Source organism: Puccinia triticina, chromosome 1A, assembly GCF_026914185.1.
Source record: "Puccinia triticina chromosome 1A, complete sequence".
NCBI lineage: Eukaryota > Fungi > Basidiomycota > Pucciniomycetes > Pucciniales > Pucciniaceae > Puccinia > Puccinia triticina.
In genome coordinates this window covers 3,776,410-3,798,675 of record NC_070558.1, presented here as the reverse complement: position 1 = coordinate 3,798,675, position 22,266 = coordinate 3,776,410, and the positions used below count along the sequence as shown (strand labels likewise).

At 45.3% G+C, this 22,266-nt stretch overlaps 2 protein-coding genes across 2 annotated transcripts; one reads left to right on the top strand and one right to left on the bottom strand.

Annotated features, from left to right (window-relative positions):
• Nucleotides 1–7,863: 7,863 nt before the first annotated feature.
• PtA15_1A464 (uncharacterized protein) lies at nt 7,864–10,776 on the bottom strand (the record flags this gene model as incomplete). The annotated part of the gene is made up of 7 exons (XM_053165494.1): nt 7,864–7,892; nt 7,989–8,076; nt 8,172–9,086; nt 9,173–9,952; nt 10,030–10,288; nt 10,393–10,624; nt 10,707–10,776. The coding sequence occupies 7 exons, from the start codon at nt 10,774–10,776 to the stop codon at nt 7,864–7,866; spliced, it is 2,373 nt and encodes a 790-aa protein (XP_053016680.1).
• A 9,375-nt stretch (nt 10,777–20,151) lies between these two features.
• Nucleotides 20,152–21,880, top strand: PtA15_1A463 (uncharacterized protein; the record flags this gene model as incomplete). Its single annotated transcript, XM_053165493.1, has 10 exons — nt 20,152–20,295; nt 20,377–20,559; nt 20,639–20,748; nt 20,818–20,839; nt 20,918–20,942; nt 21,012–21,112; nt 21,180–21,257; nt 21,327–21,451; nt 21,523–21,776; nt 21,867–21,880. 10 exons carry the CDS (start codon nt 20,152–20,154, stop codon nt 21,878–21,880), a joined length of 1,056 nt encoding a protein of 351 aa, XP_053016679.1.
• Nucleotides 21,881–22,266: the final 386 nt, after the last annotated feature.

Below are 22,266 nucleotides of genomic sequence, written 5' to 3'. Positions count from 1 at the left end.
TTGAAATGTTAGCCCAGTTATCCACCAAGCACCTTTGTGTACCATTTAACCTGTCCAGCCTGTCTACTCTAGCACCGAATACCCAATCAATGTAACACTTGACTGCTCCAAAAAAAAATTGATTTGATAGCTCGTTTAATCAACAAAAATCCTGTTGTAAAAGTTGAATTCTTCTGTTTAGCCTAGTAATGAATACCATATCACTCCGTAATATACTGCCCAAAAAATCTGAAGCTATAAAAAACTGGATGCTCTTAATCGGTCTCATCCGCAATACCTTTCGTGGGGCCAATACTAAGGATAGTTATCTTGCTCATGATTGGGACAAATATACAGATCATTTTATTAATATTTGTTTGGACATGTGGGTAGGGCAGTTCTGTATTACAAAAGGATAATTTGGTGGGGTCATAGACTAAATAGAGGGGTGAGATCAACAAACAAAAGTAAAATTTTAAAGGTTGCTTGAGCTGTTTAAACAATTCATTCTGTTAATGCTAAGGACGTGTAGAGGGTATTCAGTTGTTCAATTCTAGGAATTGGTTGACATTATCCTTCAATTGGGCAATGATCCCATCGGATAAGCCCCATCTACTCATGCACTCATGGGTGATATTTTTGGATAAGAAAAATCTAGGATGGGTGATATCGTTGTCATCGAGAGCCTTAAGGACTGCTTCTTTCTTAGAGGGGTTTATTTTTACAAACTCTACATAACTACGTACTAAGTCAGGATTCGGGATAATGATTGAAACATTGGGATCGCATGAGGAGGTACGACTATGACCCGCGGTGTTGTTGTCGAGTTTTCTTTTCTTTTTCGATAACTGTTCAAATTTGAAATCACCTGGTGGTGTGTACATCGAGACTCCAGGAACTTTGTCCATCTAAAATTGATGATGTGAACAAGATCAGTTCATGAGGCTTCATGAGGTTGATAAATAAAAACTCACGATGGCCTTGGCCCATTTCTGGACCATCGGGGTTTTCAAAACGACGTATTGGTTTGGATCCGCAGGATCGATGAAGACCGGAAGTGCATTATCGTATTTTTGGTTGGGCTCGTGAAGGTCGAAGAGCTTGTTCATTAGGAAGTTGAGAGCCTTGAAGTTTCCGGCCGGCACTTGAATCCCTTCGCCGCCAGGACCAGCATCGTTCGGTGCTTTGCGCTTCGAGGCGGATGCGGCATCCTTGGCGGCCTGCGTGGTCAAGACATGTTCTTGGACCTCGTTTGCCGCTGTAGCTTGTCTTTGGACTTCGGTTGGGTTGACCATCTTCAGCTCCAACCAAGCTTCGGTTCGGTCCCTTGCGTTATCAACCACAGTAGCCATCCAGTGTGCGTAGGACTGCTGATCGTTGACAGTATAGTTTTCAGCTCGCTTAAACTCGGCTGCATCACGGAGATTCATGATGACTATCCAGTCGAGATGGGGAAAGCCGCATTCAACCGCATCTTCTATTATCTTCCCAGCATTTGAGAACTGTTTGTCGCAGGCGTCGGCAACCGCTTTTTGAAAAGCCTCGAAGTTCATCGAATCGACAGCGATTTCGATCTTGAATTTCTTCCCGTAAGGTATCGCTTTCCAGGTTGGCTTAGTCTGGCCCTGGTTCTTTTGATAAAACAATTTGAACGACGTGGTGCAGTTGATCGTTTGTACCTGCAAAAACAGACACAAAAAACGACCATTACCTCAGCTAGTAGTCATGAGGAACCTAAGAAAGGAAAAGAGCTGACGAGATTCCCGGGCGCTGGCTCTGAGCCTATACCACGAATACGGTACTGTTCAGTCGTAGTAAGGTATCCGGGCGGTGGAACCTATCGTCCGAGGAGGTCGATTCCAAAACGGGACATTTTTCTCGAACAATTTCAAGGGAAAAGAAAAATTCAAACAATAAAAGGGCCGGATGGCTTCATGGAATGGTCAAGGAAAGAAACCTCGGTCATCACAAGCTACCGATGGCAATAGTGATCCCTTCTGCTGTGGCAAAGGATCAAAGATCTGCTTTGAGGTTCAGATGTCATGATCATCGCCAGGCAGAAAAGAACAAAAACCTGATCACGATTTTCAGGATCCCATGATTGGGAATGCACAGCATTAAAATCTGTCCAAGCTTTCTTGGAATCATAATACATTACCGACCGGCCCATCCCCATCTCAGGTCATTGATAGGATGACCGGTCATTGATGTCCATGACCGGTCGTCAATATCTGTCATTGACAGGATGATACCCATGACCAGTCATCAACAGGATGACTGGTCATTGATGCCCATGACCGGTCGTTGATACCCATGACCGGTCATCGATAGGATGACCGGTCATTGATACCCATGACTGGTCATCGAAGCAGATGACCTGGAATCAATATAATGTCCGGGCATCAAGACCGATGACCGGGCGTCAATATAATGATTGGTCATCCTATCGATGACCGAGATCAATGCCCATGGCCGGTCATTTATAGGATGACTGGGCGTTTGACTCCCAGAATCAAAAGGAGGACCAGGAGCTGTTCGCGGCTTTTGCCGCAAAAAGGCGTGCACACCCGCGAGTACTTGCCACAAGTACCCACGTACTTGCCCCCTCCTGCGCCCGCGCGTGCGGGTGCGGGTGCGGGTGTGGGTGTCTAGAATTTTACTATTTCTGGGCAAGTACTCGTGCTTGGAGCGAGTACCCGGGTGCGAAGTGCATTCTTTAACGCCGACCGTCTGGCGACGGTCCGCCCTTGCAGGCAGGCCAACCAAAATGATATCATTTGGCAATTGAAATCATTTTGTTGAGCCTCACCCGTGGTGTATCTATCCATCCCCTAATCTTTCTTTTAGACCAACAAAAAAGGCCAAATTTGTGTTTTTTTGTGAAATGCCGGTGAATCCACAAGAAATTGGACAAATGAACCAACAAAGCGGCCATTGTTATTAGCCAGTTTGGTTTGGGTCTGATGGCGCCCCTGGCCCAACAGAACGGCCACCATGGCTCTGAGCCAACATTCTAGCCAAACATGGTGCCTGAGCCAACATTCCTAGACAAAAATGGCTCTGAACCAGAAATTCTGGTGGGTCATGTTTCATGTTTTGACTCTAGCCATCAATATCATTGCTTCCACTTCCAGCATCCAACAAACATGTGGGATCAGTATCAGTGTATGTAATGCATGATACCAGTACTCAAACACGTGTTAGGATTGGTTGTACATGCTGTGATAGTACAAGTAGCTTACCAGATAGGAGAGCAGCCTGATTAAGTCTATATATAAGTGTAACTCTTCTGTTTTGACCGGCTATAACTCCCCTTTATTTTTGGTAACTTCTTTATCACTCAACAGGGGGTTGGTTAGGTGCCCTGAAGAGTTGATCAAGCCATTTTGAAGGAATTAAGGCTGGATGCAAGCAGAGCGGGCAGGGGGAAAAAGATTGGCTGAGCCAATAGCAGAAAAAAAGTCTGAAAAAGGACCAATTTAACTTACTTGAAGGGGCTCAAGTGCCTTTGTAGATAAGACAGTGAGCAGGCTAAGGTGAGCACACGGGAACAGGTTGGCGGGAGTCACTCTTGACCAACCATTGGTCAGGACTGATGGTTTCTTTACTTCTAGTCTAAGGTGTTTTAAATAGACTAGATACAATGTGTTTGAATTGTGGGCGCGAGTTAGAGAGACACATTATGAATAGAAAAGCACATGCATAGCAGACAGTTTTTTTGAGAAGGAAGTGACAGGATTGTGACATAAGGCAAAGAAGGGAGAGGGGAACAAGTGAAATTCCAACACATTTACATACCACCTTTTGTGCTCTCTCTATCATGCTCCTCTCTGACTTCATTGGGGGTACCAGGAGAGTTAGAAAAGAAATTTAGAGCATATAATTTGATGAATTGATACCATTCCAATTGCTTCAACTTCTCAGAGTCAATTGGGCTCTGTGAGGGAGAACCGTTCCCACCAACAAAGCTCACTGAGGAGCATGCTGCTGCATGTATATGCCTTACCAGCCCGTGGCAAGATTTCATTGTTTCCCACTGGCTTGCCGAGGATCCCGGCAAGTTGGTTATAAAGTACCTTGGCTTCCCAAGGGCTGCCGATGAGCTGGTTTAAAATCCCAGCTGCTTGTCAAGTCCACTCAACAAGCCTTTAACCTCTGCCAGGACATCCAGAAAGCTGCAAGACTTGCAGGAATTCCTCAGAAAGCCTTTCTTGATGAAGGCATTGCTTTAGTACCCATGTGGTTCAGAAAGTAGGTCAAGTTGCCACAATGTGGTTGTGGCACATTAGGACCCTGGAAACCCCCTAAAAATTGGTGGCATGTAAAATCCTGAATTTCGCCTAAATTAATACATTGGGGGACACCGAGGAATGGTTTTTTTTGGCTGATTCATACATTTTCATGCCTATGCTTGAGCTTAAATCCAACCAGGGTCCCAAAACCCCAATTTCAAGCAGAGATTTGCGGGTGTTAGCCAACTTACCTGAATTTTATTGGAAATACATACATTTATGTGGTATTTCATGCATACCCTTTTGGGTTTTAAAGCCAATTCATACCATTTTTGTGCATATCATGCGAGCCTGAATGTACCCTAAGCAATGTCCAATTAATTTGGTTGCTGCCTAGAAAAAAAGTGACACCAAGTACATACGACTGAAAGCGGCAAGGAAAAAAATACGCTTTTGGATGTACCTATCAAAGCCCTTATGTAATTTGTAAACACCCCATTGGAGCCGAGAAACCAAGCAGCAATCTTCACCGGCATTCGGCTACAGAAGGTGTACATACCCGCCGGCTGTTCGCTGAGGAAATGAATTCATGAGACAACCGGATCGGGGTATGAATCATAATCAGCTCAGCGGGGAGTGAGTTGCAGGGTGTCTCTGCTCTCTGAGGGATCCTACGCGGCGCGCGAGTGCTCGCTGGAGAAGAAGACCGCCAAGGAAGCCTCCCGAGTCCCCGGCAAGCGGGTAAACTTTCTAACTGCTCACAAGAAACTTCCTCGAACTTGTAATCATTGTTGGCAAGCCGCAACCAAGTTATATACAAAGGTATGTGCACCCGCTTCCCCAAGATGATTGCTCGACCTTGCCAAGTAGGCTGAGAGAAGCCAAAGGGAATCTAAACTCGCCGGCTGTAAACCTGCTTGCCGAGGTCCTTATCCATCCTCACCAAACGGGCACAAACCTGTTTGCCGAGGTCCTCGACAAGCACCTACAAGGTGCTCACCGGCCAGGAGACACCGGGCAAGCCGAAGAAAATTTGTTTCTGGGAAGTCGGCACAAATGTGTACCCGTTTGGTTGGCCAGGCACCCTACTACTACTGTGAAGGCCAATCATAGAAGTATGGGTGGGCAGGTCACTCACCTGGCTAGGGGTGATCCTCTGGAGTCTGCATTCAGAATTACTTAGGTTTCATTCACACCCCCGCATATCATTAATGAAAATGTATGATTTTTTCATTTTTTTTGCAAAATATTTTGCAAAAAAAAAATGAAAAAAAAATCATACATTTTCATGCCACTCATTTATCAGGGGTTTCCAGGGTGCTGGCACATTTGAAACCAATAATCCAATGGCTTCTTGCCATCTTGGAGAATGAATTTGTATGAAAAAAGGAGCTTAACTGATTGACTCCCAAGGATTAAATTCTGACTTCCAAAGCACATTTTTTGGGAGTCGGAATTTAATTCTGCCACATAGAATGGGAGTCAAAAAGGTAATTATACCAAAAATTACAAAAATAAAATTATAACTTCTAACTGGGGTGCCCAAAGCGCACCAAAATTTTACAGAGGGCATAAACCCCTCTCAAGGGCACATTGTGAACTGCGCGGTGTCAGTGCACCCAGTAATGGGCTCTGCACTGTGGGTAAAATTTGGAGGATTCACTACAAAGGAAATCCGCCAGAAAATTAGCCACAGTGCTCCAAAGGGTCCCAAAATTTTACAGCAAAAAGTAAATTACCAATGAGTCAAATCATTAGCTGCTATGCAGTAACTCATGAACCAATTTTCTTTTGAGGTGGCGGGCGCTTTTAAGCCCCTATTTTGATTATCCATAAATTTCCATAACTTCTTTTTCCCATGTACCACATGGATAAAAATTTGATAGAACAGAGGATTATGCATAAAATTAGATACCTGAAATTTTTAGCAATATTTTGAAATCAGCACATGAGATATAAGTGGTGTGTGGTGGAATTAGTAAGAAAACTAGAGTTCAAAGCGGCTACGCCGCTGCAAGGAAAAATCCCCAACCTACCAAGCCCCCCTTGCCTGCATTCCCCCAACATAAATCCCCAGTGCACACACCAGATTTCATGGAAGCCAGCCACTCCAAACAATCACAGTTGGGACCCATTACCTTGCCACCACATCAACCCTGAAATAATCATTAGGTGCACCCACCCCCTTATAGCACTGTCATATCAAAGCTCCCTGTATGCTTTCATAGCCCCCTAAGTTAAATTTTCAGAACATCCATCATGTCAAACTGTGCCATTGTAGGGGTATTTCAGGAATTCTGGTCTTGACTCTTGGTTGAATTTTCAGAACCATGCAACTCCTGCAGATACATAGATCTTTTCCTGTTGCCAAGAGTCATGTATACACCAAAAATTTTTGTTTGAGATTTCTTGGGTATCAAACAGCCTGGGTGCTGTAGGCCTGAATGCCAGTGGAATAGTGTCTTACCAGTTTCTTGGTCTGAATTATATTGCTTTTCTTAAACCTAAGATGCGCTCTGAGCTAAAGCAGTTGATTGATGCCGTACCAAATGACTGGCTGAAACTTCACAATAAAGCTAATGAAGACTTGGAAGATACAAAACAATGGATCAAACAACTGAGCAGTTTTCTATCCAAGGGGTCCTGAGCAACTGGCACCTCAAGCACTTGTCCCTTCCCAGAAACCACCGAAACCGTCCGAAACCCAAAAAACGGTCAAGCAGCACCCAACAAAAGGTGTCCAAGTGAACCTGCAAGTCTTATGTTTCATTGAGCAGGCTAGTATAAATACAGCTCAAGTCGGAATAAAGTATTGATTAGCTTTTGTTTCTCAGGACAAATCTCCAATGATTTCAGAGTTCAGCAACCCTCCTGGGCTTTGGATGGCCCTTTCCGTTGAATTATTGACTTTTGGCAATCACAATGCCCTTCTGTTTTCATTGAATCCTCTTGCTCTTCTCTTGTCATCTGCACTATCCTCTTTTCATCAAACAGTCTTGTTCTTTTCTCATTTCTTTCATTGGTCCCAACCCATTTTGTTTTTCTCCCTTCAATCCATTGTTAATCATGTTCATCCTCTGCATAGATAGGGTATGGAGGGGTTTGAGGTTGTAACCACACATTCAAGCTGTAGAGTAGCCGTTTAGCAATAAGGAAAAAGTCTGCAAGTATTCAATGGTAGATACAATAGTTGATCTGAAGTCTTTTCAATGGTTGCTAACGGGCAAGGAGTAAGATTGGTGTTCTCTCAAATAGAAGTTCATTGGATGCCTCTTAACACCCTGTGTTGATGCACAGTGAGGTGTGCAAGCCAGGAAGAGTTCATTTATTTACAAAGCAATTGACCACAAAGTACATGCAGGTTAAAAATACTCAATAGCAGAACAAGATTCTTAGAGCTGTTTTAGAAATTGAACACCACAAATATGAGTAAAATGCAAATGAAACTGGATGTTAGCATAATAGCACATGTCACATGAGCATTGCCTTACGAGTTAATTTTACATCAATATTAATCTGAAAAAGACATTGCATTCAATGAAAACAAATACAAGACACGAAAGTGCAAGCTGCTCATACTATTGTGGAAGTGTTGAATCAGGCCTCTCAGTTGGTTTCTAGTTCAGTGATGATTGACTTATCTGGCAAGAAATCAATCATCAACAGCTTCCAATTTAGTTCCTAAAATAAGCCAACGTGCCAAAAAGGTTAATCATCCAAGGATTTATTTTCGCCCCTGATCAAGAGGAGAAATGTAAACCTAGGACTCAAGCATACCTATTGGTGGTTTGAATTTCTTTTTCGAATTATCGTTTCGGACGTTTTCAGCATGAGAGGAAATGATCTTATCAATTTCACCGGAATCCTGGATTGATAATGAAATACGAAAGCGGAATGAGATCGAGAGATTTCAGGGACCTGCTGTAATGTTTGGTGAAGAAATATATGAGAAGTACTGACAAAGAAACCGTAACCGGCAGTCAAGGGCTCTTCGTCGTGTTGGGTTTGATCTTTCTCGGGGCGAGCGTCATCTGACCCGGTGGAATGATCTTTTCGGTGAGGGGGATCAACCTTCACCAATTTATCATTCCAGAAAGTATTCCACTCCGAACTATCGAGGGCTTTAGGCTGGTGACGATGATTATAGCTTAATTTTCGAGCAGAATCTGGGAGATGATGGCGATGTTGGTTCCGTTTGGTAATCGACAGGGGTGGGTCCACGTTTGGATTAGCAGATTCAGTCACGGAGAGCAAAATCCTTCTAATCTCGAGGAAGTAAGCCCGCAAGCTCTCCACGAACCGTCGAGTTTGAAGGTGTTTCGAGGAAATCACAAACGACAATCCATCTTCTCGAATGATATATCCTATCCCATACCCATCCGAGACGACCGGTCCGAATCCGAATAATCTCAGCGCGGGGTTTCCACAGTTTGAGGTGCTTAAGGTGGAGTGATTAAGTAAACCGTATCCACTGTCGCGAAAGATTTTAGGGAGTTTTTTCAGTTTTCTGTTTGGATGACGATCTTCTTCCTCGTCGTTACTAGAGTCATCAGAAGAATGGCCAGAGGATTCTTGATGCAATTCCTGTTGGGCTAGACTGTACATGGCGAATAGAATTCGATCCTGTCCTAAGCCTTGAGAACATTGTTTGCTCAAGTTTTGGTGATATTCGCAAGCTTCTCGTAATGCGGAAATCTTGGTTTGGTTATCCACGTCCGAGCAAAAGTTCTTGATGAATTTGACCGAACTGGGCGACACACTTCGGATCCCTTCGGTTCGGCCATGTGAGAACGCCTTTGTCATAGCTGGCTCGTATGTCGACTCGATCCGTCCATATAGCGAGAAATAGCACACCTGAAAGGCCATTTGCACAAACTAGACCGTTTGTTTCACAAACCATTAAGTCTCTTTCATCACCAACCTCGGCGGAGGAAGTTACATGTGTGCAAAATAAGACTGACCGCATCTGGAGAGAGGTTTTGAGAGATGATGAAGTTTTTACCATACTCCTCGAACTCGAGCGCCAGAACTTCGTTTTGGCAGATTAAGTCAGACAACCTAGTCTCAGCAAAGCGAATAGAGGCCTTGAGGGTGTTAGACAACTGCCATTCGAGTTTCTGAGGACTCGTATTGATCTCCTCCTCAGGCATATCAGCAGCGTGATCGGGCAAGTTTGGTAAGTTTTTACTACTGGCGTGTTGGGCCCAGGGGGATGGTTGATTCTTGAATAATGTCAAACTATTCTTATTGATTGACTTGGCGAAGCGCAGTATGAGCTCAGTGTAAATGTCCCCTACAAAACGCAAAACTGTGGCGCCGTCTACTGCAGAGTGTTCGAAGTTTACGCCGGCTTGACCGTCGGCACAGACGATGATTTGAAGTTTATCATACCACCGGTTGAGGCACGTTCCGACCTGAACCCCTCGACGACCCAGCTCATAGGTCCCACAGAGCATCGTTGCGCAAATCGCATCAGCTGTCCGAGGGCTCGAGCCGTCCAGGCAAACTATGAAAAGGGCACTGTCAATCAAATGGAGGCAGTCCTTGTTTGGACTGTGGGGATCGTCGATCAGCTCTTGGCGAAGTGTGGCCCATGTCGGCCGCCGCTCCGTTGTCAACAGGCCGATCGAGCTTTGAGCAACTTTGCTAATCGGCAGCTTGTCAGCATCTTGGATGATCGAGTACAAGTTGTTCCATAATTCACGTTCAGATAGGACCGGGCGATGCTCGGAGTCCATAACCTGAGCATGAAGTTTTTCTAAGAGAACATGAAGATCTTTGATGGTGGTTATGGTATGTATAAGGATGAAAGACTGACGTCAAAGGAGTAGAATTGTCCTCTCCGCATGACTACGACATGCTTGCTATCTCCGAATGTTTTCATTTGACAGCCATCCCGAGTTGGGATTCTTGCGGAGCCAAACAGCTTCGAGTATTGATACATGTCCAGGGGTTTTCCTCTGACATTGTCAGGCTCAAGCTGACCGCTCCGTAGGTCGTGAACAAACCCCACTGACGCCAATATCAAAGAGGCCGCACGAGTTAACTGGTTGCCGCGAGAAGGAGTTGGATCATCCCTTTAAACCCCAAGCACCAGTAGGTTAGAACTTAGACTTGGATCAGCTGCAATTTCTTTGCGTTGCAACAATAGAATGAGAGAGCTAGTGAGAAGAGACTTTACTCGAGTATGAAGAAAGGATTGAGACTCAGGACGACTGAATCGCTGTGTTGGAGGTAACTCTCGTACCAAAACTCCTCGATAAAGCTGGCTTTCGTGGAAGCATATTCCTGCAACCGTGCATGAAGCAAGGGACCGTCGGTTTTCAAGAAACGTTGGACGACAGATTTGGTTTTTTCATGCTCCTTTGGAGTCTGAAGGGGCTCCAAAACTTTGATGTAACGAGCACACGTATCTGTAATTCGATGGGGCACAGTACACACGCAGAGGTGTAAGCAGACAGTCATTCTGAGAGGCTAGAGCATGCTTCCACTCACCTTCCAAGGGTGGGATCGGCAATTTGGGTAACACTGGGTCCTTCCGATTCTCTGAGTCTGTTGCCATCATAGCCACTTCGACTTCAGAAGACTACAGGAGGGTGAGGAGGCCCCGACGAAGACGCAGCGCTATGTTCCCTTTCAGCAAGTTACATATTTAAATATTTATGTAAATCTTTCACTAAACCTCGCCACAATGGTTCACATTTGACAGCTGGTCTGCTTATAAGTAAATACGCTGCTCTCCAGCCAAATTGGCTTGAAGTTTTAAATGAGAACCTTATTAGTGTGCTGCGGATTTGATTATTTTTGTTGCTACTGAAACTGTCATATTTAATAGGGGGAGGTCACAATTGAATTTTACAATACTTTGGAGGTCAATCTAAGGTCTTAAACTTTGAATTTTTGGCAAGCTGTCCAAGATGCTCATCAATCAGTGCAGCTTGCCAATTGTTCAAAAAAGGTGTTCATAAACAGGTTAAAATGTGTCCTAAATTTTTGCAAACTTCAATTGTGAACCCCCCTAATGGAGCAGAGAAGGAGGGAGAGGGATTCTGGCATGCTGTAAACTGATAAGGTACACAGGTCTCTGATCCGGAACCGGCCAATCTGGAGAGAAAACCTGCAGACTGGATGAGGGTTGGGGATTGGGCTGCGATAATTTCCGGAATCCGGCCAGATACTGCAAGACACTCAGCCATGGGGGGTTTCTTTGGGAGAAGACCTGGAAAATCCAATAAAGCTCTTCTGGGAATGCCTGGAAAACCCAAGACCTCAACATGGGTTTTGGATGGATGGTAATAGAGTGTGAAGTATGAATACCAATGATATTATCAATGGGTGACTTCCCATCAGCATTTAGAGAGCTCTAGAATCTAGATGCCCCTTTAACTTCTAAATTAAGACATCTACCAAAGCAACAAACAGCACACATGAAAGTAATGAACTACAGGCTACTACATAGAGATGGCCTTGTGGTACTGGTTTGGGGGTACCTGGTCCCACCTGGAGGGTACCCCCTTGTTGTTGAGATATGCTTATATCCATTATGTAGTATGCTTCAATCCATAACACTAACAACTTGTATATAGTCTATACTGAGTTGTTCTAGGAGTTTCTTCCCCCAGTGAATCAGAACCATATCTTTCTCTCACTCCTGAGTGTCACAAGACTGTTTGTCTGTGAACTTCAGTATTCATCCCTTGTTCCCTTCAACAGGTTATGAGGCCCATCCGCTCAACCTGCTCTTGACAAATTTTTTTGGGTCAGCCTAAATGCACTCCAAACTTTTACTTCATGCACTCCACATTTTTGGCTTTGGGGGGCCAGCACTCCAAAAAAGTTGGAGTGCCTTGATTTTGTACTCCCAAAACATGGAGTCCCCTGATGGGCACTCCATGTTTCTTGGAGTACACAACTGGGTACTCCAAAATTGACCAAAATAGGGGAGTGCAGCTAGATGCACTCCAAAAAAAATGGAGTGCAAGCCCAAGCACTCCACCTTTTCAGTGAAGGATTTTGGCTTTGCACTCCAGCTAGCAAATACCAAATGGAGTGCATTGGGGTGCACTCCAAGTCTCCTTTTTTTTGGAGTGCCCACAGCAATCACACCTCTTGATGACCGGTCTGGACCGGTCATTGAGGGGACTCACACGACCGGTCATCCAGAGGACTCATACCTCTTGATGAACGGCGCGGACCGGTCATCAGTCACACCTCCCGATGACCGGTGTGTACCGGTCAACGAGGGGAGGTGCTACTCTCGATGACCGGTCTTTACCGGTCATCAAGGGGACTCCCACCTCTTGATGACCAGCGCGGACCGGTCATCAGTCACACCTCCCGATGACCAGTCACCACCGGTCATTGAGAGGACTCACACCTCTCGATAATTGGTCAGACCGGTCATCGAGGGGACTCACACCTCTCAATGACCGGTCATCTCCGGTCATCGAGGTGAGTCACATTTCTCAATGACCGGTCAGACCAGTCATCCAGGGTAATACATAACACCTCTCGATGACCAGTGTACCAGTCATCGAGGGGAGGTGCTACTCTTGATGACCGGTTGGTCTGACCGGTCATCGAGAGGAGATGTTACTCCCCTCGATGACCGGCACAGACCGGTCATCAAGAGATGTAACTCACCTCAATGACCGGTCATCACCGGTCATCGAGTGTTATTACCCTCAATGACCGGTCTGACCGGTCATTGAGTGGTGTGAGCGGTGTGAGCCCTCTCAATGACCGACCGGTCATCGGGAGCATCAAGAGGTGTGAGTCCCTTTGATGACCGGTCTGTGCCGGTCACCGAGGGGAGCAGCACCTCCTCTCAATGACCGGTCAGACCGACCGGTCATTGAGAGTAGCGCCTCCCCTCGATGACTGGTACACACCGGTCATCGAGAGGAGGTGTTATTCCCCTCGATGACCGGTCTGACCGGTCATTGAGGGATGTGACTCACCTCGATGACCGGTCATCACCGGTCATCAAGAGGTGTTATTACCCTCAATGACCGGTCTGACCGGTCATCGAGAGATGTGACTCACCTCGATGACCGGTGATGACCGGTCATCAAGAGGAGGTGTTATTAGCCTCAATGACCGGTGTGACCGATTATCGAGGTGTGAGTCCCCTCGATGACCAGTCTGTGCCGGTCATCGGGAGGTGTGACCGGTCCGCGCCGGTCATCGAGAGGTGTGAGTCCCCTCGGTGACTGGCACAGACCGGTCATTGAGAGGAGATGTTACTCCCCTTGATGACCGGTCTGTACCGGTCATCAAGAGGTGTGATTTCTGTGATTCCCCTCAATGACCGGCGGTCCGGTACAGACTGGTCATTGAGAGGAGATGTTAATCCGCTCAATGCCGGTCTGTACCGGTCATGGATATCAGGAGGATCAAGTGGGGTGTGTTTGTACATAGCCCAGTTGAAGTTTTAGGCATCTGGCTGGAGTGCACAGTACTGCACTCCCCTTTTGAGGAGGAGAAATATCAGGAATGGAGTGCTGGGGGAATGCACTCCAATATGATGGAGTGAGACTCATGGGCACTCATTACATTTCCTGGCCACTGGAGTTCTTTGTGGTGCACTCCAAAGAGTCTTGAGTCCCCGGCTCTGCACTCCAATTGACTTGGAGTACTCTAGTCTGTACTCCAACAATCATTGGAGTGCACACTCCATACACTCACTTTTGGAGTGCTTTTGGGATTTTTTTGGAGTGCATTTAGGCTGACCCATTTTTTTCTCTCAACAACAATCGGTCTTGCGCTCTCACTTTGTAAACCCAATCTCCCTTTGCTCTAGACTTAACAAAATGCCCGCTTGTACGATTCAAAATCCATCGGCCCTTATTGGGAAAGTCCCGGTCCTGGACGGTAACTCAGTCGGTTTCCCCGCTTGGCGCACCCGACTCGAGGAACTGTTTGCTATTCAAGGGGTGCACGACATCGTGACCGGCAGGCTCCTCCGACCTGAGATGGACTACAAAGACAAGGAATCAAAGCCGTTAACTCAAGGTTCTCACCGATTGTATTACGCTGAGGAATCCGGCACCGATTGGGACACCTTATCAGACATTGCCAGGGCAACCTTGAAAATGACTTTGTCCATTGATCTAGCGATTCGTTATAAAGACACCAAGCCCGTGAGTACGCTCTTCAAAACAATCTGTGAGGCGTATGAAAAGAACACCTGAGCACGCCACATGATGCTTCAAGATGCCTTCTGGACGGCTTGTCACAACCCAAATAAGCCAATTGCCACCTGGATTGCTCAAATCCAAAACTCGGCCTCCAACCTCAAGTCAGTCAAGCTTGCTCCTGCGGACCAACAGGTTTGCGATTGTCTCCTTCGCGGCTTGGACGACTCCTGGAAGCCGATCAGGGACCATCTTGTGTACTCTCCGAACGAGATGTCACTCAACGACGCTATTGGAGCGCTCAAAGCGCACGAGGTCTTGATGCAAGTTTATTTTGATCACACTGCTCCAGAAGCTTTCGCGTCTCCGGCGGTTACTAGGAAGAAGAAACCTGGTTGTTGGAACTGCGGCGAAATTGGACACCACTCATCCGCCTATCCCAACCCCCCGGCCAAAAACAAAGGAAAAGCTTGATTCAAAACTCAAGCTGGTGCGGTGTCGACGTGTCGTCTTGGAGGAGTTGGTCCAAGCAAGGACGAAGAAGAAGATGATGATGACAAGGACGACTTTGACAGAGAAATCAACATTGTTTGGGGATGAATCTGAAGTAGAAGAAAACTTTTATTTGTAGGAAGGGCAACACCGGCACAACCTGATAGTTAATTCCTCAATGGTCGTTTAGAGTATATTTGTTGTCATGACATTTCCCTGTTCTTTAGCATCATTGGATCTCTAACTTGATTTTAAAAGAGTTTTTTATTTTATTTTCTGTTCCCTGTCAGAAATATGGTCTACTAGGTACATTAAGTAGTTTAAATATTTCTTTAAGTAGTTATGGTCTTCAGCAAGGGGGTGTGTTGAGATATGCTTATATCCATTATGTAGTATGCTTCAATCCATAACACTAACAACTTGTATATAGTCTATACTGAGTTGTTCTAGGAGTTTCTTCCCCCAGTGAATCAGAACCATATCTTTCTCTTACTCCTGAGTGTCACAAGACTGTTTGTCTGTGAACTTCAGTATTCATCCCTTGTTCCCTTCAACACTTGTCACCAAGTTACCCTCAACATTTGCCCCCAGCCACCATCACAAGGGGCCAATTCCTTTGAGACACTAACAGTGTCTCAGAGCCAATCTGCCGCCATCACCCCTGACCGCCGGGCTACACAAGCCTACCTCCACCACACAGCCAGCCCTGTTGATGCCACCCAAATGCAACAAAACCCAACTCAACTCCTTGCAGGCGCCTTCAATGGTTTCCTCTCAACTTAGCCTTCAACCGGAGAACAAACCTATTGAAAGCAGCAGTCAAACTGACCAAGAGGAAGAAAACTGTAGCTCAAAATTGAGAGAATTCAAAGGACTAGGATTTTATTTCTTTTAATCAGACTCTGTGTAGCTAAATCACAGCTGTTTTCTATCTGATAATTAAGAAAAGAAAATTTCCCAAGTATTTACCTAGGAGCAAGAAAATGGGCCGCTCTTGCCAGATGGGAGTTTAAAAGAAAGTGAGGATGAAAACTGCAAGGGTTCTGCGTATGTCGTCTTTACAATCTGCGCACCATTGACCTTTGTCAGCTCATTCCTCATTCTGTCGTTGGATCTCTTTGGGTCTGTTTCTTACGCTCTTTGAGCCTGCGGGTCTTAGGATCCGTTTGATTGGTTCTCAGCGAAACAGCAAAGGAATAGTGCAGCGTTATCTATAACGGTGGTGCAATTCTTTTAGCACTTAGTTTCCATTTGCTGGGTTGTGGACACGTTCACTCACCAATTGTTTTCCCTGCACTTTGTGTGGGATTGGTTCGAGCGGTCTTTTTCTTTTTGACTTGGTCTGGTCTGCAAGAAAGGATCAAGGCATTAGCACACAAATGGTCAGTGTTAAAGCTTAATCATTTTTTTCTCACCTTTGGTGGGCAATGTTATTCTTGCTTTAAGGGACTTTGGCTTGGGATTTACCGCAAGCTTGATTTTGCTATGCGCTGGAGCCGTGCCTGCTTGCATCAAAGTTTGATGAGTCAGTTTAACGACCCTGCGGAGCGAGTTTTGGACTGCGGAATATGGTTTGCTTTGCTTACCATTTTCCGCAGCTGATTGAGTCCCCGGCCGCTTGCTCAATTTATGAGTTCGCAGCCGTTCACCTAGGCGTGTAATCTCACAAAAATCAGGAAATGCTCCAGAATCAACGGAAGGATGGGAGGTACCCTGTCAAGCGGTGCCAGGTGCGGTACCAGGTGTCCGTTTTTTGGAAAAAACAACTAGGTACCCGGTTCCACTGGGCCATCTCTACTACTAGTAACTACAGCCTCAGGCTTAGGATTTTTTTTTTCCTTTTTTCCAAAAATTAAGATTTTGGTGGTGTAAATTGAGATCTGAGAGGCTCCCAGGCTTGACGGGAAGTCATCCAATAATCAATAGGGGGATTCAAAGTTGGCCATGCATGACTTGCATGCACTTTTGCAAGTTGGTGTTCAAGGCTTTCATTGAAGACCAAATTTCAAAAAAACATTCAAGCAGGCTTAGGGGGTGTATTAATGGCTTGCATGCACTTTTGCAACTTGGTGTTCAAGAATGAACTTGAACACCGACTTGCAAAAGTGCATGCAAGTCACATCTGGCCAACTTTGAAACCCCCTATTTAATAGGGGGTTTCAAAGTAGACCCGCGCGTGCATGCAGGTCACTTTGTATAACCCAGTTTTTTTGGGAGACTGCAAGTCAACGTTCAACACCGGCTTGCCTTGCCTTGCAAGTTGGATGCGCGGGTCTATGTAGTTTGAAACCCCTTAATGAGTAGGAAGACAAGCTCTTTATATGAAGTTACAATATTCTAACCACAGGAAGAGCAGTCAAGTATTATGTAATAGTATGGGAATTCTATTAGGGGGGTTCACAATACAGTTGCGGTAGTCATCCATTGTGGTAGATGGAAAAGTGAAAAATCAAAAGTTTTTTTCTCATACATATATTTACTTGCCCTAGGCCTCAAGATACAACCAAATGGACCTCAGAAATGTATTCTACAGCCAATTTTACCCCTATCCACCACTGGAAGCATCACTGGAACCCCGCTGGATTGGAAGTTACACCCTCTTGGAGTCGGACCCTCATGGACACCGCCAGCCCCAGTCATCAACCTGTCACACCCCTCAAGTCACCTTTCCCAGATACTCAGCCCCAGCCAAACACATACTCTTTCTTATCCTACCTATCTCCACTGCATATGCAGGGGACCAATCCCATTTCTTCTGTATTTGACATGTCCCCGCATCATTTATGCACCCCTTGCAGCTGCATGCAGTCTTCTGACCCCATTTTGGCATTTCTGCACTCTTTACATTATTCTGACACCACTCATGCACCCCTTGCATGAGGTACCCCTGTATTTGACATTTCCCCACTTTGTTTATGCACTCCTTGCATTAGTATGACCTCATTCTTCATTTCTCACCCCACTTTCTACCTGTATTTAGTATCTTCTGACACCACTTGTGCACAGCCCCACTAGCTAAATTCCCTCATGCAGGGTCCCCCTTGTAGCTAAAATCCCTCACATTTGTCTATATAAGGAGCTCTCTCCCCCCAGTTGTTTTTCCCTCAGCTCAGTACTCCCCAGTTATTTACATACCACCTTCACACTTACCATCACATCCATACATCACCACAACCCTCATATATTTGCAAATCAACTCTCACATACCTGTTGTCAAACAACTTCATCTGGAACTAGACCAGACCTATCACTTGATTAAACCAAGCTTAGCCTGGTGGGTCTTGTTATTGGATAGTATAGAAGGGCAGAGTTTGCACCTCCATCATCCCCTTCTCCATTCAGCAAAAGGATTTCACAATCAGTTTTGAGTCTTACACCGTCAGTACCAACCCGCGGGCAAAATTTGACAACCAGATGTGGGGCAAACCTGAGAGTGTAACATAGGCCCAAAACTCACATTGACCACATTTTTTGGGGTCTTTGGAGGTTGTAGATTCTAAACCTATGTGTGTGAGCCTGAGTCTCTATGGTGACAACAGGACACAAGAAATGGGGGGGGGCAATATTTGGACTTCTTTGGATAAAGAAAATACAAATATAAGAGAGAAAGAGAAAGAGAGAGGGAAACTGAGCAGAATCAAGATTTGCAGATATTCAAGGTTATTCAGGTGGGAATGCACGTCCACTGGCAATGCTACCTCTTCAGAAGAGTGCTGCCAAGCTGTGCTAGAGAGAGCTACAGCCTCCTCTCACCAAAGAAACATGGAGGGCCTCTGGATTAGATAAGTTTAATCCAGCCACAATGTTTTTGCTTCCTTCTGGATAGTCAAGGTTCTTTAAAGGGAAACCTATGTGGTTTGGTTCTTACAAAAACCACAGAAAAAGAAGCAGTTAAAAAGGGACAGCCCTGTGATCAAGAATGAGGCAAAGGCCAGCAGAAAAGAGCAGATCAAGCAAGACACAGAGTTGTACCTCTGAGATAAACAAGGTTCAGTGAAAGAGGTTACTTACTGTCAATATCCTAGGTGCCTGTGACAGTAGGTATACTGGGAGTGTGGTAATCTCTTTGGTGGTGATCCTGGAGTTATCTGGGGTGTGGTTCTGGTGGGCTGAAGTCTGTAGATCCGCCTCAGGCAAGGGGGATCCTGACTACAAAAATTTTCACAGTTTGCTTATGTAATTTACATATGTACATGTGGTTTGGCGTGCCTGATAGCGCTGACACGTCACAACTGCGCATGTGCACCACAACTCAGTAATTCAGGGAAGGAGTATAGTTACAAAGAATTGGTAAGTTGTAACTAGGGTTAAAATTGCATGAAGAAACAGAATATGAAGTCTAAACAAGGTTATCTATTAAGATGAAAAAGATATGAAGTAATTCATATGTATAAAGTAGAAAAAGGCAGACTTTAGGTCAGCTGAGATGACTCTAAGGCTGACAATGTGGGCTTGCTGATTGCTCCAGCCAAAAAAAAGTTTCATTTTTTTGATCTCTGCAATTGGCACCTGGGCATATATACATACTATAAGGCCCTATATATGGACTTATACTTATTTTATGGGCTCATGGAGCTTTCTAAAGCCATAATCTCATGTTTAATTCACACATCTGTGAACATAACATAGCTTCAAGCCTCAAAGCTGCTTAACAGGTCTTGATAAAAATGAAAAGATAAGATAGTTTTTGCCCCAAAAAATCAACCAGGCTCAAGCTGATCTTGACTTTCTCTCATTTTTCTCACCCATGGCGGACGTCCAGCTGACTCCAACCACGTCCGGTCTCCCCGCGGGGCCCCTATGTTTTTTTGAAAAATTCCGGGCCCCCCAATGGCAATTGGGACCAGCCAAAAGTTTGACCTGACAGATGCCTACCGCAACTGTAGGATATAAAACTTTAGAGCTAATTTTAAGGTCTTTATGAACAATTTTTAAAAAATGAAGAAGTTGCTCTGATTCTCAGGAGACACCCAGTCCTGTACATCTTGCCAGATTTTTAAACATTTGTTGATAAAGGCCTTAAAATTGACTCTAAAATTTTATTTTTATCCTATTGTGAACCCCCCTATTACATGGTAGTGTGGATGAATCTATGTATGAAGATTACTCTATGCTACAACAGATGGCGGATGTTGAGATCGGTGGTATCCGTCGAAAGGAACGATATCCGCGGGTCAGGGTGCAGGCTGGGCCACATCAGGCCACATCCGGCTCCGAGGCACCAGATCGAAACTTTATGTAAATGGGCGTCTGGCCCCATCTGAGCAGGAACCACTCCATTTCGCCGATCGGGATCATCACAGCCACCACCGATGGCAGACGCGGTTGGCTTCGAAGCCGGCCAAAGTAATAATCCGTTGGATGTCATTCTGGCCACCGGTGGATACGATAATACAATCAGATTTTGGGAAGCGTGGTCTGGGATTTGTGTCAAAAGTATCAACCATCCGTCAAGCGTATGTCCTACTTGGGAGTTTCCAATGATTTATCTTACCAGCAGAAGAAGAGGTTATCTGACTTAGGAGTTATTCTGTTAGCAAATTAATCGACTCGCTATTTCTCCTGATAAACGCCATCTCGCTGTTGCCGGAAACGCGCATGTCAGACTATACGATGTGGCGATCGCCACAGCTTCTAATCATCCCGCTCCAAATCATGCGACTCCAGCCAACGATCCAACATCTCAACATCAACAACAGGCACATGCTCAAACCGGTCTCGTAAGTCATGCGGTCTGATGGGCTCCTAGTAAATGCCACCCTCAAAACTGCTAAAATCTTCCCCCCCCCCCTCCAACAGCTTCAAAGCTTTCCCCACAATGGAAATGTTACTAGTGTGGCGTGGCCTAAAGAAAGTAAATGGTTCGTCACTGGATGTGAGGATGGTGCGATGCGAATATGGGACACTCGGTGAGAACAGCTCAGCACGGACTCGGGCGTCGTAAATAACTACTTAAGCCACTACGAACTTTTCCTCAGGACACCTGTGGCACAACGCACAGTTGAGTTTGTTATCCAACACTCTGTCTCCTCTTGGAGGGTTTGTGTTACTTATATCCGCTCTGATTTGATTGGAAAGTATGACCACAAATGCGCCGTAAATGGTAAGGCCCACACCCCTGCCCCGACGTCACTAAAATAGACAGGAGCAGTAACCCCTGGACCGCATACAGATATTGCAATCCATCCAAACCAAGGTGAAATCATCTCGTGCGATCAATCCGGGGCTATCAAGATCTGGGACCTCGCTGCGGACTCGTGTACTCATGAATTAGTTTCGTCGAACTCTTCTCTAGCACTCGTATCTCATTTACCTCCACACTCTGACTTACCTCAAACAGTTCCCAGAAGACGATGTACCCCAAAGAAGTGTCAGCATCGCTAGTGACAATAGTTGTCTTGTTGCTGGAAACAACTCGGTTAGAAAATTTCTTTCCCGCGAAGAGAACGTCCTTTTTGACAGTTGGTCCTGTCTTTAATGCGAACAGGGCAACGTGTTTCTCTGGAATATATCCACATCAGCCATTGGAGGATACACAGATCTTCAAGCAGAGGCAACGTTCAAGGCGCACAAGCGCTACTGCTTGAAAGTACTACTAAGCCCTGATGTGAGGTGAGGACGATACATAATGTTGAGAAAAAAATGTTATTATTGATCTGAGGAAAAACTCTTGAGTGATACAGGCTTTTGGCGACGTGTTCGGCAGATACCACGATCAAGATATGGTCACTGACACCTAATCAGCCTCCAAAGCTTGAGAAGACACTATACGACCACCAGAGATGGGTATGGGATCTTGCATTTTCCGCCGACTCGGCCTATCTCGTCTCGGCTTCCTCCGACCATTCCGCCCGGCTGTGGGAACTCGCCTCGGGTCAAACCGTCCGACAATACTCTGGACACTCCAAACCTTGTGTCGCTGTTGCTTTAAACGATAGTTGAGTCTCTTCTACCTTCTTTTCATCCTTTTTTTCCTGCCTCGCCGTTGAGCTCTTTTTTGTTCTATCCCCTGCCCACTCTCTCCTAGTCAACGTCGTGTAAAGAGAAACCAAACTACATCAATGCTCAACGATAATATACCAAGAATGTGTGTATATACATGTATGATTGGCCAACTGTTGATACATTCAGCTTATTTCTTGTGTCTATGTTCATGACTTCATTTGGACTTGCTTTGTTTTGTTTTTCCAGTGGAATATATGTGTGAGTGTGATAGCAAATTTTCAATTTATTCTTGTTGGAACAATTAATTTTAAGTTTTCTATTCCATGTAACCTTTTCATGAGTAGGAGAGACCACGCAGAGGTGACAGGTTTAGTTCCAATTTACATAACTGGAGTGCAATCGGGTGGAATCACGACTCCAATAATTTTGGACTAACCCACTGTGCACTCCAGAACCTTTGCATGGTGCAGTGGGTACCATTC